Genomic DNA, 17,988 nt, shown 5'->3' on the forward strand with positions numbered 1-17,988 from the left:
ATTAGGAACTCTTAAGAAATATCCACAATCATCAGCAATGTTAAAATAGTACTAAATGCTATCAAGTGTAAAGGGCAGATTTTCCTTCTACGAAATAAATAAATGAATAGCTCCTTTGTGTTTGATGTTATAAAAGACCATACTCAGAGCAGGTCATCAACTAATTCGGTTGGTCAAGTATCCTTGGGCAAGATACTGAAACCCAAGTTGCTCTCCGATGTGTTCACCGATGTGTGAATATAAGATAGAAACCACTGCGGTGCTAGTGTAAATGGCTGAATGAGGCACTTTTGACTTTTTACAGTTTTGATTTATCAAAGGTCCTGTTTGACTTTTGCTTAATTAAAAAAGAACACAAAGGTGAGATTTGTATGCTTGAACTTTTACATTTATTAACTTTATTATTATTTTTTTTTAAGTTTTGCTAACTTCTTCAGGTTTACAGTGTGCTGACAAGTTTCCATGACAGACAGGGAGTGCAGCAGGTGATGTATCTTTTTATGTTAATTCAGCTGTGCCCTGCTCCGATTGGTGCGTAGATACACCGCCCCGACGTGACTGGTTCCAGCTGGAGGACCCGCCCATTAAAAGGAGGCTGGAGTGCTAAGGCAGGAGAGGTCCTCGCATTTCTCCTCATGACCCAGCAGTGTAACTGTGGCAGCCGCTGGCTGCATTGCAGCTTGAAAGTTGTGGAAGTGGAGTGGGTAGGGGTGAGCAGCCGTTTCTTTTGATCACCCGTTTTCTCCTGTTTTGAATTAGTTAAGGAGGTCAGACTCTATCTTTATTTTTGACTTTGTTTTGGTAAGGTCAGGGGTGCGGGATTTGTGTAGATTTCTTTTTGTTTATTATTTTGGCCTTGGCTCACCCTGAAGTGTTGACACTCCCGTTTTTGTTGTTCCTCTTTTTCACTTTATAAATAAATGGCATTATAAAGAACAGATTTGTTTCCTGTGGCTGCTTGGGTCTTGTGGGGGGGGGGGGGGGGGGGGGGGGGGGGGGAGCGAGTGCCTCACTCATGTTATTGCCTGGTCCTAGACGGGTTGTAACATTATTGATACGGATACTTAGTGATACTTTTATCAAGACCACTGTCCCTTTTTAAAATAATGGAAAATGTTTTAAGGGCTACCTTTGACACACTGGTTACAATAACCTTTTTCATGTCAACCTCATACTAATCAGCTGTTTGGTAACATGTTTCTGGTGCCAGCTGGCGATCACCACACATCACATCACCAAATATGATCAGCAATTGTCAACTCGACACTGACATACTGGTAGTCAAGCCCATTCCCAGAGACAATAGTTAATTTTGGCCAAAGATGGGAGTAAGTGAGAGGATGCAAAGAGGCAATATGAGAATCTTTGCAGGTTCTGAGTGTTAGGGGTTTTCAGTTTTACATTATTATTGAACTTTGATTTTGATATTATTTATCATTTCTAGTTTTTTGGTTTCTTAGAGTTCTCTGTCTTATAGTTTATGTCTCTGTGTTCCATAGTTTCTCTGTCTCCCCTGTCAGCTGTGTCCCCTTGTCAAGTCCATGTCTCTGTGTTATGTTTCCTGTTTTACTTTAAAGGTTCGTGTCTCATGTTAATGTGTTTGGTTTTGCTTCCCATGTCTTAGCCCTGATTTGTCCCAGCTGTGTTTCTCTCCTGTCTCCTATTCCCTGATTGCTCCCTCTGTGTATTTAAGCCCTGTGTTTTCTTCGATCTGTGTTGTGGTCTCCCTCATGCTGTCTGCCCTGCCTGCCTGCCTGCTCAAAGTGTCTGCCTGTACACAGCTCATGACACTGAGATGTAAAGAGAATGATCACTTTCATTGTGATATGATTTAAAATATTTCTATCATTTAGATATGAATGGCCAAGCAATATTTTCCTTAAATACTCAGACAAATCGGTCACATTCAGAGGCTGAGACTCAGCTCATTACCGCCTTATCTTGGACGTTTGATTGAACTGGAACCTCAAACGTTTCTAGTCATAAAAAAAGCTTTCAGTAAATATTTACTGAATACATTATTATACTTTATTTTTGCTCTAACATTTAACTTATTTTGAAGGGGTCCGTACCTGATTCTAGAGACTGGCGGAGCTCTACAGGTCCACTGGATGCTGGTGGGGCTTGGTACAGAGAATCATTAAGACCTGGATAGCACACACAAGAGGAAGAAGAGGAACGAAGTCAGTCGAGAAATGACTGTGTCAGACAGAAAATATGATGTTCCTCTGGGCTAAGAAACAGTGATATACATTATAATATACAAATGATCAAGTCTGCTATTCAGGCTCCAGGCTAAATGTGGTGAATTGTGTTATATTTTTCATGCAGCCCTGTTGAATTATAAAATTCTTCACCTGCTGCCCTCAGAAGACAGAACCATACCACATGTATTTATTATTTCTCATGTGGGAGAAGGTGGATTTATTTTTAAATAAGTGACGGAATGAAAAGATGGAGATTAATCTCACATCTCTAACCACAGAGCAGGAGTCAGGACATGGTTAGACTCATGAAAAGTAAAACCAGCCTGGCTCTGTGCAACATTTGAAAATAGGGCTTGGAGCATATTTAAAGCTCGCTAATCATCATGTTGGATTTGTAGCCCAGAAGCAGAAATGTACGCATGCAGAAATGTACTCAGTGGTCACATGCTGAGTTATGAATTTGTGCAGCAGTGAGTCTTAGTTAGGTGTACATTTTGCAAAATGTGAACTCCTCTGTAAAAATGAGACTTATTGTATTTTCTTCTTTATTTAATATATATAATTACCAAGAAAGAGCAATTACCATTATATATATATATATATATATATATATATATATATATATATATATGGTTACGGTTGTTTGGCTTCAAAATAATGATGCCAATGTGTGTAGTTACCTGGTAATAAATATACTTAGTACACAATGATGTTGCTTTTTTTCTCACCATGTTTCTCGATGGTCTCGATGAGTCTCCAAACAATCACAGGTGCTGCTTCAGAAAGAAGTTCTGCCTCCACACCTGAGACAGAGATATAAAAGCCTTTATCATTGTTCTTGCCTTGAAACAATCAGACATCAACATAAGGATAATTTTAGTTCTAATTTTGATTTCATTTGCATAGTGATTATAATTTGGAAAATAATTTACTACTGCCAAAAAACTGAAAAAAGAGAAAAACATTGTTATAAGACTACAACCAACATTTCTGAAGACTTGTTGAGCCCGACAGCAAGAGGCATGGTTTTTCTTTTCAATTTCTGCAATCCACCCATCTAGACTGATGGATCCAAGTGCGTATGTGTGCTTTCATGTGTGTGCCCTCCAGGGAATGTGTACACACACACATAACAGAGAAACAAACACAGACAGCAGCATAAAGGCCTTGTAAATGTCAGTGATGAGTTCGTACTTGGGTCAAAACTTCACATGCCACCGTGTGACACATACACACACACAGAAAAATAGCAGCTTCTTTAGGCACATAAATACATACATGTTAAGTTGTAGTCTTTTAGTGCTAGCATACAAAACACTAAAGAAAACTAAACATGACACATGAATATATCAATGTGCAACAACAGCATAAATAGCTACAGCAGAGCGTATGCATGCACTGTACAGACAACCTCTGAACATTTTTAAAAGGTTGGTTTATCATGCTGCACATATGCATGAAAAAGATGACTAACATTACTGATGAAAGAGCAAGAAAACATGGTATCGTCTATAAACAGGGCTTCTTACTGAGATCTTGGTGAAGTAGAATTAAAACACTAAAGATGTGTTGGTACTCTAAAGCAGATTATGAACAAGTTAGCTTTAAGGAGCTGCTCTTATACTATCCATTATTATGCAGCCAATAAATCTTTCAACTAACTGAACATTCTTTTAAAATTATTGGCAACATTTGGGGCATCCAGGGATGTGCTGGTAGAGCAGTCCACCTACAAATCGGATGATTAATGCATCAAGTCTTCTGTGCGTGTGTCAGAGTATTTTTGTGCAAGGTACTGAACCTCAAGTGTTCCCTAGTGCATCCACTGTGAGTGTTGGAAACACCAGTCCATTTTTTTTCAAACACTTATTCCCACAGAGATCACCTAACTTGAAAATAAAACTATAGTTAATAATAGCAGCTTGCATGAATTCTTTTGGGAGTATGCTGTAGTATACTGTACATGGGTACAATACATTTAAAAAAAATCTTAATGGCTCCAAGCTCCCTTTGTATTGTTTTTATTCACCAGTTTGGTGAGTTTTTATTGGTGATTCACCAGATCTTTGTTAATGACGCGGTTTCTACAAATATTTCACCTTGACCGCACAAGAAAGGAAGCTTTGGTTTCCTCCATGCTGTGTATAGAAAAGATGGAGGGAGCTTCTGGGTGTGAAAAGTGCAGCCAATGTAGACTTTCCTTAAGCCTGCAGTCTTTCTAATGGCTAGTGGGGGGCTCCTCTAATGGTTTACAGAAGTCAACATGCATGGCTGAACAAACCTATTTCAGCTTCTTTGATCTCAGTAAACAGATCCCTGATGAGTTGTTGGTCTTAGTCACGAGTTTTGAGCCTTCCTGAGTACAACATAATGTTAGTTTTTAGGAAGCTACCAACTAATGGGTTTAGAAAGAAACCTTTTATTTATTAAGGGTAATAAAAGTGGAATTAGAACTTATAGCATACAGATATAGTCTGTTATTTCATTACTTGAAATTTAAATATAGGTCACTGAAGCATTCCAAATGACAGGATCATGCAGATTTTATAAAATGATGGTAACTTTGTGTTTTATTGTATTTTCTCTATATTTAATATTTTAATGTGTAGCTAATGAAGTCAGGGTCATCCCATGGCTCATCTCTACCACAACACTGCTAATATTCTGTTAATGTCTTTTCTCCTTTATTCCATCTTTACTTTGTTTTTTTTGTGCCCTCTCACTTTCTTTCTCAAGCTGCTCCTCAACTTGTCCCTATCACTCCCTCTATTTCATCCTCTTAATAAAGTTTTCCTTCACCTATCAATTCATGCCTAGTTGCTCTCTTCTGCCCACATACTCTTTCTCACCATATCGTTTTAGCTTAGCAGTTCCCACCCTCCTTTGTTGTGATGGTCACACTTGTGTCCTATCATAGCACACACACAGCCAAGTATTAGTCACGCTGAATTAAATGGCACTTGTCTTTTAATGATGTCAAACACACTTGCACAAAAAAATCATATTTAAAAACTTAACAGACACTTAGTCACCATGTTTACACGTTTACAGACCTGGTATTTTCTGCACTGTTTATGTTTATGTGAGCAGCCATTTGAGTGTATTATTTCAGATGTGTATGCATGTGTGGCTGTCAGTGTGAGCAATGACAAAGAATGCTGAGGAATTTCCAGAGATATTGGTCGTTAAATGCACAGTACTTTCATTAATGTCACTGTCGAAATGTATTACAAAGACAATAGCTCAGCCAGAGGACAGGAGAGGAGAGGAGAGGACAATAGAAGAGAGGAGAGAAAAGACAAGTGATAACAGAGGTTAAAAAAAGAAGAGGAGATATGTAAAGAGCATGAGTAAAGAGAAAAATCAGAGCGAGATGGAAAAGAGGAGAAGAAGGGAGAAAGCAGGAGAAAGTAGAAGTAAGAAGAAGGTAAGAGGGGTCTCAATAGGAGGATGAGGGGAAAGTGAAAAAGAAGAGCATTGAAAAAACTGAATTCAACATGGATAAAAAGAGCAAAAAACAAAAGAGGGCAACTCCAAGAAGAGAAGAATCAGGGATTAAATAACAAACATTAGGACAAAAGCAAAGAGGACAAAAAGATAGAATATAATAAAGACAAGAGGACAGATCAGAGTGGATATTACACGCAGGGGATAGTGAGAGATGAGAGGAAAAATCAGAAGAGGACAAACAAGAAAGGAAAAAGTGAAGAACTGAAAAGTAAATGGACAAATGAAAACACAAAAGAGTAGAAAAAAGAAGAAAGGAAGAAGAACAGAAGAAAATGATGAAAGAAAAGGACAAAGAAGAAGAGACTGGTGGATGAAAATAAAGACAAAAGGAGAAGAGAGGAGAACAGTGAAGCTGACTCCATTCCTTCAGCTCTGCAGCAGATCACCCCACCCCACCCCCAGCCCCCATTAGACAGAGGGTAGGGTGCTACAAACAAAGACATACACAAACCTACAGACACACAGAGACACAGTTGAAAGTCAGATAAACAGATAGAGATGAACCCCAAGAGAAGATTAACGTGACTGTATGCACCAGTATAGTATGCACATAGTACAATGAGACAGAAAGACAGATGGAAGGACACACACACACACACACACACACACACACACACACACACACACACACACACACACACAAATTTAAACATTTTCCACTGTACTATACTGCATAAATCTGATACTATGGTACACACATACATATGTGGTCATACCCTCAGAGCTACCAACAGCTGTGGTCCCAATCAGCAGTGTCTGAAAATGATTTATTGATCGGTGAAGCTGGCATTATGAAGTAGGACCAGAATCTCTATTTCGCGTTTCCATTCAAATTTAGTATGCCCCCTCCCACCACCACCACCACCACCACCACACACACACACACACACAGACACACACACGTACAGATGGAAAAACTGATCAAGATAAGAGAGTGGAGTTATAGAGCAAGATGCTTATATATCAGAGAAGCTGCTCTGTGCCTGTGGGAGCTTCTGATAACTCATATACCAGGATTGGCTCTCTTGATGTATAATAAATCATGTTTAGGTCAAACACTTGCACGATGAGTATGAAATTCACTCATATTTGATGTTCACACACCAATATGTTTACGTTTTCATCCTAAGTCCCTGTGCAACATCTCAGATCTTTGTCCCTCTCAGATGGAGGTGCTGTGTTCAGTTCTGCAATAATATACAGTGACACCAGGGGGCAGCTGACTCCAGACCTGACTGGACAGTCCTGTTCCTTTAATCGGAGCTACAGCAGAGGGAAGCCACATTTGGTTTGGAAAAGCTGTTTTGTTTCATCTCAGGAAGACAAGTTTAATGTAAGTCTTCAGGTAAAACTCACATGAGATGAGGCAAACTATAATGTGCAATATGTGATCTACACAGCATGTGTACAGAAATAATGACACAGCATGTGGAAAATCCAGCAGAATGCAGGAGACCATAAAAAAGGAAACACGCTGTAAAGGATAACAGATAATGCAACAAAGAAATATTTATACTCACACAGCAATCCGTTTAATGAACACAGCTGGGAAAATGAGGCACAGGTGAATGCAATCAGGGAAAATGACAAATAGAAAGCAAAACTAAAGACAAGATGCAAGAAAGAAGCACTTATAGAGTGACAAATACCACAGACACATAGCATCTTGACATTAAGGAGTAGTGGGGAAGGCTATGGAATCACAAATTATGACAATAGCCACTGATAATATTCAATGCATCTCCTCACATGTGCTGAATCTTAAATGGTACACAGGAAAGGGACTTGTCTTTAGCAATATTAACAGCTAAGCAAAGTGAAAAATTCATCCTCTGTCTCCTCCTGACCAATCCACCATGGCAGCATGTTAGTCAGAGGAAACCTCCCCCCACCCCGGGGACTCAGCTAAAAATGCTATGAGGTTAGCGTATGATGACTTATTATATGAGCATACTCAGAAAAACATTTATGCATATGCATACATTAGCATAAATGCATACAGATACACTTATCTAGCAAACATAGCCATTGCACTTGCTTAAAAATGTAACTTTCAGAGTAAAGCTGTGTAGGGATAAACCAAACATTGATTTCAATTCATACATGCACAAACAGACACAAAGCTAAATGCTAAATGATGTCTCCCACGCAAACAAAGCTATTTGTCTTGCATTATGACCACATCCACAGGATGTTTAACATTGTCACATTTACATTGATATGTATCTTAAATGCACATTAAATCTGAATCTGTCTTCTGGTCTGCATATACAATTTTTGCCCGAGGACTTATTCATACTGTAATGTGCTGATGCTGTTTCAGTTTCCAGAACTTTGATTTATGAAATGTAATAAATGGAGGCTATAGATATCATTCTATGCTAAACGTCTGGGGAATCAGTGTCATAAATTCCAGAAAAATACTAGACTATAAGAAGCCACATGGTAAAGAAATGCTAAAAGAATGCAGACAAGCCACTGTGTTTACCAGTTATTAAATCCTTCCTTCATGATGTATCTACTTCCCCTCAAGGCAGCCGTGGTTTCAATTCATTTGAACAAAACGTATTTGTAGAAACTTAAATATCAAGTCTGTATTTTTTTTGTTGTTGTTGTCATCATTGCCCACACCGAAGTGTTTATAAAAACAAACACAGTTACATTCAGTATTTCCCTCCAGGCAACATTCCCAGTCCATTTTAGTCCTCCTAAGCATAACTTACATCCACATTTGGCTGGAGACGTTATCTTTCCTCTGTTGTCTGTAAACTATTAACATGAAAGTGTACTATAGTTTCAAATATTGAATTTAATTTCAATAAAAAACATGAAATCATGATGTGATGTTTCGGAAACGGTTGGATAATCGATAAAGACACATTAACAGCTGGCCTGGAATGAATTGGAAAACGAGCACTGTGGTACTTTATACATATTTTTTTCACCTATTCCTACCTAATTTAAATGAAGTTTCCTGCTACCACAAGTCTTTGTGTCTTGTCTGCTGTTTCTCTTCACATAAAGTTGACATGTTCCAACCCAGTCTCATTTAAGGACATCAAATTTTGAAAATTAGGGGCGTCTCACTGACATCCACAAGGTGTGAGGCATAGTGACACACATTTTAAACTGAACTCATTTACACAGACATTTATAAAATGTGTTAAATATGTGTGTGCGAATGACCAGATGAGAGGAAGCTTCTTTTAAACTGCGAGACTGTAATTGTGCTGTATTTCCCCCGTGGATTTCCCAATCCAGCAGGCACTTGGATAAAATCATTTTAGAGTGCCATGAATGGCAAGTTGGACATGCAGATAATTAATCAGACAAAACTGTTTTGTCATAATTAAAGTTTCTATATAGGAAAAGATGGTCTAGGTGTCTGTGTTTAGCACATTAAAACAATGGTTCTTATATAATGCTTTTCTATTCAGACCATTAAAAGCTTGCTTACATATGCAGCAAATGGTAAATAGCAGCATTGTTTATAAATCTTTTTCCTTGTAGACTTTAGATTTTTGCATAATGAAAGTTCAAAACTGAGTATCCTTGAGTTAGAGTTGTTTTGGTGTGCATAATGCTGAAAAGATCACTAATTAAATCCCTCTGCTATTTAATCTGTTTTTCCATTAATATTTCTTCTGCAAAATGCAAAACTATAGAATGCTAATATTCCACTGGTAATTGGTTTGATTAAAAGTGAGCTAAATATGATATCTTACACTGAACAGAGGACCCACAGAGAATCTCCTTTAATCCATCCTCCTCAACCTTGTCTCTCTCCTTCCTCTCATTTATCATCTTTGAAAAATCCGCCACCCCCTGTTTCTCATCATCAGGTTAGTAGCATGTTGCCACCATCACACTGTGCTTTTTTTTTTTTTCAGAAAAAAACATCCATTTTTAATGATAATTGTGTGGACATGCCACAGGTTTGCAGAAATTATCAATAGTCTGTGTTCTGTTGGGATCTTTGAAGTTGCTAGTAAGATTTAGTCACACATATCTACTATGAGGTTTAAGAAAATTGTTTTTGAATCATGGTTTGGAGTAAAATCGCTACTTTTGCAACAGGAAGTTTTCACACTGAAAAATCTGTCTCTCACTAATGCCTTACCGTGGAGCATCAAGCTCCATTACCAAAGGACATATTATAAACAAATTAGTTTTATTATTAGTGGCATTAACAAAACAGCATTCACTGATATCTTCTGAATAAAAAAAAGGTTTTGATCTTCAAAAACACAAATTACAGTCACAGAACAGAAAATGGTCCAAGCGAACCAAATTCAACACTTGGAACCAAATCCAAAGCTTTGCTTAGCTAACAAACGCTCATGATACAACTGGCTAAAATCCTTATTGGTCACTCGTTTAGTTGCTTTAAATTCAGGAAAATCGAGAGGCTAAGCAAAGATGGCTGAATGGATACTGTTGTTTTCTTAAATGTGGTGTATTTAGTTCTTGGAAACAGAGGTACATTTCTAAGCCCAAATCTACACAGATCCACCCGAGTGCACACTGAATCGTGTATTACGGCCTGTATTGATCCATTTTTCCATCTGTATTCCCTTAGGAATATAATCTCTCCCACACTTAGATCAATGAACACTCTGCGTGCGGTGGGGGGTGGGTATGTTATCACATTACTGCAGGCCAAAGTGATGACATCAGGAAAACACTGGCACACTTTTGCTCTTGTATATTTAAACCCTCAGTAAATTGTAAAATTGACTGGTTCTTATAGACCCAACATTCACATTCCAGTGAAGAACAACTCAACAGAGAGTAACTCAGGGTTTTGTATTTTGCCCAAGAATATGTTGGCATGCAGACAAGAGCGGTCAGGAATCTGCTGATTAGTAGATGACTTGCTCAAACCACTGCGCTACAGCCACCTATAGTATTGCACATACGTTTCCTAGTTTCTAACTATGACTTTAGCCTCTCTTCTCCTCTTTTCCTTAAAGTAAATACTCAAATACTTGACCTGGCAATACATAAGACTGCGGAACACTAGTGTGTTGTGAGAAATTATTTCATTTCACTTAACTGGCCTTGAAGAGTAACTTCAAATTGAACATGATACTTTTAATGCAACGATCAGTAGAGTACTTTCTCTTATGTCAGTAGGTGGTAATGGTTACCACAATATGACCTGGTTAAAACATTAGAATTAGTGATAAGCATAACAGGTAGCAGTGACTGTCATGGTCTGAGCGAGTGTCTGGTGATTTTCCATCTGGAAACTGTGTTGTCCTGTGTCCGCCCTTGTGGGTTCCTCACCTGTAATCCATACGCGGCTAATCAACTTAGCCACTAAGACCAGTACAGTCCTTCACTTTTCGCCAGTTAGTCAGCTACCTTCTGGTGGTAACTAGGCCTCCATGTTCCTCGTTCCTTGTGATTATTCCTCATGCTTAACCAGGCCGTATTCGGCACAGATCTTTCTGTATACTATGTAGGCCACTTAGTTATGGTGTTCCATGTATGCCCTGCCTGCTAGCATTTGCACCCTCTGTTATGTGCTGGATTGTCTCAAGGGCATCTTTACACAGTCTGCACCTGGGATCTAGCCTGGTCAGATAGACCCCAACCTCTATTGATCTTGTGCTTAGAGCTTGTTCCTGTGCTGCCATGATTAGTGCCTCTGTCCTGTCTTTCAGCCCAGCTTTGTCCAGCCACCTCCTCTATTTGCAGGTGCTACATACCGTGCAGGGGCCTGTCCTGCTATGATGGTTCCTCCTCTTCCTCCTCCTTCTTGGGTTTCTGTTGCCTGAGGTATTCACTGAGAATGCGGTCGGTTGGGGCAATCTTCCTAACGTATTCATGGATGTTCACTGCCTCATCCTGGACTGTGGTACTGACTGTGGTATTGCAATCCCCTCAGTGCTGACTACCTTCCCTCTCTGCGTTATCATCTGATTACACTTCTCCAGTCCGAATGACATTCCGATGTCATTGCTGTATATCCCGGTGGTGTGGATCAGTGAATCAATGTCTCGTTCACTCTTGGCATACAGCTTGATGTCATCCATGTACATGAGGTGGCTGACAACTGCTCCATTCCATAGTCGGTATCTGTAGCCAGTCTTGTCAATGATCTCACTGAGGGGGCTCAGGCCTATGCAGAACAGCAGTGGGGAGAGAGGATCTCCTTGGTAGATCCTGCACTTGATGGTGATAAGTACTCCTACAAAAGCAGGCAAAAGGTATGGCTGGCAGCTAGAGATTGCTCTGAAGGCCCTTCCACGCAAGTTCGCTCCCCACTTTATTCGACCCTATGAAGTCGAGGCGATCATCAGTCCCTCAGCAGTTAGACTCAAGCTCCTGGCATCCTTGCGCATCCACCCTATGTTCCACTTTAGCCTGTTCATGACAGTCCTCTGTTTTCCGATGTCCATTGAGTCTGCTTGTGGGTCCGCAACCACATGCAATATTTAAAAAGAAAAAAATACAGACTCTGAAATAGGCACTGGACAAAATTCTAATCCAGAAGAGCCTATGAATGCTGATCAAAAGAAATAAAAAAAGGTGAGCATGAGGAACTACAGCAAAAGATATCTTTCATATGGATGCACTTTCACTGGCGATCCGATTACATCAACTGTGTCATGTTGGTGTGGTGGGTGGAAAAATCTCTTCAACAGTGCCACTGTCCCAAGCCAACTTAAATACCATGTCCAAACAAAACATCTCTCAGTTCAGAACAAGAACACGGACCAGGTAACTTTAATGAAAAAATACAAAAGGTGTCTGAAAGAGCTCTCAAAGCTGACTATTTAGTAGCAGAACTTATAGCCAAGTCCAAAAATCCCACACTGTGGCAGAGACATTAATACTAGCTGCTTCCAAACCTATTCTAAATGAAGTGCTTGGCCCTGATGAAACTTAAAACATCCCTCTCTCACATAAATTGATGAGTCTTTGGATATTAGTGGACATGCTCAACTCTTGGCCATTGTGCATTTTCGTGGTTTTGTGGTCCACTAGCAAAAACTTCCTATTTTCCAAAGAATTTCTAGAAAAAACAACATTGGTTGTGATATTTTTCATATCACAACCAAATATCTTGAAGAAGAAGGACTTAGGAGAGAAAACTGCATGCACACAGCAAAGTACCGGTCCATGTGTTTGAGCTGCTTTAACTATTTTTGATGAAAGAAGCACTGATGCAAAGTCGCTTGTATGTGATGATATGATGCAAGGCTGGCTTACAGGAAAGATGTATTTTAGCATTTGAATAACTGAACACACGATTGTAAGACCAAAACGAAAACCTGCTCAGATAATTACAGAAGAAAATATAAGTTCTACATTTTTGTTTTATTGCTGAAAGGACAAGAGCACAATGGTAAAATGTAAACTCTATCGATACTGCTAACACAAATTTGGCTCTTTGCAAGCATCTGCACAGACAGCATGCTAGCACAAAACTAGACAATAACCCAGAGTGGTGTTAAAGCTGTGTGTATACCAAGCCCAACAGCCAGACACTGAAATGAAAAGGTAACAAAAGGAATGATAGCGAGTCAAGGTTGTAGCATTGTAGGCTCCATTTCTACTTGTAATCACTGTGGCAATTCCTTTGAAGTCTCGTCGGCTGTTTTTTCAATCTTTGTTTTGTGTGATGTATTTTTACATAGCCTGGTTGCTTGGCTCGTTAATTTATGCTCTGGGGCAGACCCAGGGCATGCTGGAGAGGTTACATCTCTTGGCTGGTTTGGGAAGCCCTCGGTGTTCCCCCAGATAAGCTGAGGAGGTGGCTGGGGAGAGTGACCTAGGTGTCCTTGCTTAGGCTGCTGCATCCATGATCCAGTCCCAGGAAAGCAGAAGAAAATGGATGGAAAGATGAAAACTAAAGAGTTTAGTCTGTATTAATACAAAATTAATACTTCTGTTACTTTTACAAGAATCTTTTTCTCTTGTCTTAATTTGTTTATTGACTGTGTACACACTTTACAGGTGGCTGTAGGTCGGGCCGGTCAAATAGTAACCATAACGTTGGTGGTACTAGCCCTAGCTACTCCAGTCTGCATGCTAGTTATCCTTGGGTAAGATACTAACCCCAAGTTGTTCACAGATGCATCCAATGGCGTGTGAATGTTAGATATAAAACACTAATCTAGGAAAAAAGAGCTTTGGTGAATGAGGCAAGTTGTAGAAAGTGCTCAGAGTCGAAAAGCACTATAAGAACCAGTGCATAATAAAATACAATTGACAGTGTGACTGGGTTGTTGTCATGCTGGAAAATGAAGCTGTGGCCAATCAGATGCATTCTTGATAATATTGCAAAATGTACCAAAATCTGAATGCACTTTTTTGGTTTCAAAATTACATCAATTTTGACAAGATCCTCAACACTACTAAAGATACAATTTAAAAATGGTTTGTGGTGCTAACCACTGTGCCACCGTGCTGCCATCTTATGTTTTAGATTCCTGAAAGTAGCCACCCTTTTTGCTTTTTTGACAGTGCTGCAAACCTTTTGCCTTCTCTCACCTAAAATGGTTTTCACTTCACAGGTGTGTCTTGTAAGGGTTCATTTGTGGAATTTCTGGCCTTCTTTTCTTGAATTCTAAGTAAAGAGAAACAACAGTCCACCATCACTTTAAAATTGCTAAAACTTTGAATGTGTCGGTAGTGGTATATGAATGGTAGATGAATACCATCAGCTGCATCTGCAATATGTTTCCAGAGACAAAAGTCTTATACATTCAGCTTAGTTCCTCTGAGTGATGGTCACTGTCTTCAGATCACTCCTAAATGGCTTTCTTGTTAAGCCAACATATTGCTCCCCTCCTAGGCAGGGCCATTTCAATTAGCTAATGAGACCTGGAGTGCCAGGAGGCACTCTGAGCATATTTCTGATCTTCAAGGTTAGTGGTGGCTGGAGGGAGAGGGATCATGTGCTCTAATCTACACTGAAGGGGTAATTACATTCAGTTGCAACTACAGTGGTAAAATTACCTGGTGAAGTGATCTGCTGGGAGAAGTGACAGCTGGGAAAGATGGAGACTGATGCCCTGTGAACAGTGTTGGGTATTACAGTGTAATGTATTATATACTGTGTGTCAAGCATTTACCGTGTTGGGACTACTGCCCATGGAAAACTCACCCTTTAGGTCCACATACCAATGGTTTCTGTCCCTCATACTGTGGCACCTGAGGTGGAGAGCAGCTTACCCCGTCTTGACTCTGCTATGCTGAAAGGTCACTTAAAGAAAAACCTAAAAACTTAAAGGTTTTAGGTTTTGTTGGGACATCTGTCAGAATCTAAGTGAGCCCTTGTACCCTGTGGATGTGAGCAGTGTCATTCTGTCATCTAAAGTGGCTTGCAGGTATACATTGTGGGTAGACTAAAGCAACTTAAATAATAAGGCAGTGTTCAGTAAATTTTCCAATTAGGTGTAAAAGGGCACTAGTTGAGCCATCAGCATTTTGAAGCAAGTTTTGAAATGGTTACTTTTTTCTTAATGGTATCGTTCTTGATCATACTATATGCCTGCAAGCATTTATGAATATCTAATATAAGCGATAAATATAACACCGCTTAGCTCAGTTCCTCATTTAGCTGTTTGCTGCTTCCCCGCTGAGAGGACAATGACACGTTTCCTTCATCTACATGTTTTTCTTACTTTCATTTACTGGCCCATTGGCCAGCTAGAAGAAGCCTGAAAAAAGAATCCACAGCTCAGCCTGGAGGAGTCCACAAGAACCCTGCTGAAACTCTTAACTGGTTGGAGTTGGAACTTAATGTAAGGTCTTCTTCCCTGGTGATTTGGCACTATATAAATAAAATGAAATTGAAAAATTGATTTGAAGGGAAGGTGTATATAAGGCAAGTCAGCGACAAACTGGTGACCATGAAGCTGTAATAGACTCCTGCATCTTTGGGAAAGGAGCATTTCTTTTATAAAGAGTAGCAGTTTTCACTTATTTATTACATTTTTCACTGAACAATTTCAGTTTTACATATGTTGAATTGTACTTTAACAGAATTTCACAGATGTATAAATGATTTTGTATGTATGTATCTATGACAAACTAAATTTATCACTGAATATCTTCAACTGACAACAGTATGACCTTCGAGCCAATCTCATGTTCTCACTATAGGAGACTGAGTGGAAATAGCATTTTCCTTCAGGGATCAATAGTCACATTATTACTCTGATATAACATGATGTTTATGTAATCCTCCTGCACTCATGCCATAAAATCTGGACGCAAGCTTTGAAAAGGTAAATCAATAAAGGTTTAACAGGGAACTGTTCTAAAGCACACCTGGGTGACATACTGTATGTGGTATTTATTATGTTTTTCATTTTATACACACACAGTCCCTGTGGAAGAATGAGCTAATTAGGTGTCAGATAGGTTTAGGTCTGTGCCAATGTATGTCTGTGGTCACCGTCAACCCCCTACTACATGATGAGCAGCACAGCTGAGTCATCGTATTTAGAATTCAAATATGGCTGAAAGACTTCTGTTATCACTTCTTTTTATTTTCATCTCCATCTCTTTTTGCTTCTGACTCTCCTTCTTATCCCTGCCTTCGGTTTTCCCATTCCTCTTTCTATCTTCATTCCCTACATTACCCCGTACTGTACCAATTACTTGTTACCTCACATAGATTTCAGACACTTAATGTGATATTTTTTTTCTCCTAGCACACAGCACCTCTATTAATCTGCTTGAGATTTAAAAAGAAAGAAAGAAAAGGGAAAAAAGCAAAAATAACCCTGTACATATGAAAACTGCTTATTCCTGTATGATGCTGCTTTTTTCTCTGTGTAGAGTCATTGTAGAAACAAACAGAGGTGGACTTACAATAGGAAGGTTTGACCGTGCTGTCATGGGGCAATAGGGTAAAAATGAGAACAATGATCATTGCAGCGACACCAGATGACCAAACTGGTTCCAGTAGAGGTTCCAACCCCCTTCTGACTGTGTATGAATGGATCTTTACAGTTTCAGATAAGTAGTTATTAACTCAAAGAATCAAAAATCAGATACTACTAGTTACTAGTTACTTCTTCAAAAAAGTAACTGAGTTAGTAACTGAGTTACAAGATTCTAAAAGTAATTCATTACTTGAAAAGTAACTATTGCGTTACTTTAAAAAACGTTTAACCCTCTGGGGTCCAGGGTGTAATTGGCCATTTTTAACTACTTATGATTTTCCCTCCACATTTTACCTTTAAAAACTGTTTATTTGCCTTGTTTGGTATCATTCTTTTCAGCACAACCTCACGTGTCTGGATTTAAAGTTATGTTTTTATTTTGACATACTGTATTAACACAATTGATCTAAAATCAGACAGAAAACATAAAATCTGAATAAAAAAAGTAATATTTTTTACTGTAACAACCACAAACATGTTTAATGAATCATATTTCATAACTTTAAAGGCAAATATAAATTGTCAATTTTAAAGTCATATGCACAAGTTTTGCAAACAAAGTTATTTGCAGCCATTTACCTTTTACCTTGATTTTTTTATAACCATTTCAAACTATTTACAGAACAATCAGCTGTTCTGCATTCAATAAGATGCCACACAAATTATTTGTGCCACTCCAAATATTTCTGTCCACTATAAAGGAGAACATCACAGCCTGATCCCTGCAGGTCTGACAGCAGCAGGTGTATCAGACCTGTTTCTAACTGGAGACAGCAGTCGCCTCATTGTTCTGACACACAACACAACACTGTCCACAACACTACACACTAACTACACAAGACAACACATTAACTACACACTTCAAACATGCTAAACGTCACAAATCTCTCACATCTCAAAACTCTCTCTCTCTCTCTCTCTTTCTCTCTCTCGCGGTCACTCCTAAAACGTCCCCCTTGTCTTAAACAACCAAATGTCATGTTGCCATATCATTTTTGATTCCACCAACACGAAAGGGCATTTTTTTTAGATTTTTTTTTAAGCCCTATCAATCACTCTCATAAGCAGAGACTGCTAGGTAGCGCTGTCCTTAGACAGTAAACGTGATGTAAAATGACAAGATGACCATCACTAAAGAGCACAATCATGATGTCCATCCAAACACGTGATTTTTGAGAGTATTTTAATCACAATATAAATTCTTGATATAAGCAGACAAAAAAAAAGATATAAGCAGACAAACTGTAACTGTAGTCATGACATAAAGCTCTGTAGTTAATACGGTTTTGCTGAGTATCTGAGCAATCAGAGATAAATATGCTAACCACTCCATCAAAGACACCCAGCAGCAAGACGCAATG

General features: G+C 39.0%; 1 protein-coding gene across 1 annotated transcript in view; it reads right to left on the reverse strand.

Annotated features, from left to right (window-relative positions):
• pik3r3b (phosphoinositide-3-kinase, regulatory subunit 3b (gamma)) overlaps positions 1-17,988 on the reverse strand; it is a 167,939-nt gene that overhangs the window by 115,563 nt on the left and 34,388 nt on the right. Inside the window, exons 2-3 of the mRNA XM_087830272.1 lie at positions 2,936-3,010; positions 2,073-2,147 (exon numbers count right to left, since the gene is read on the reverse strand). Coding sequence (XP_087686398.1) covers positions 2,073-2,147; positions 2,936-3,010 — 150 coding nt within the window. The remainder of the gene's footprint in view (positions 1-2,072; positions 2,148-2,935; positions 3,011-17,988) is intronic.

This window comes from Neolamprologus brichardi, chromosome 17 (assembly GCF_056152115.1).
Source record: "Neolamprologus brichardi isolate AB-2024 chromosome 17, ASM5615211v1, whole genome shotgun sequence".
NCBI lineage: Eukaryota > Metazoa > Chordata > Actinopteri > Cichliformes > Cichlidae > Neolamprologus > Neolamprologus brichardi.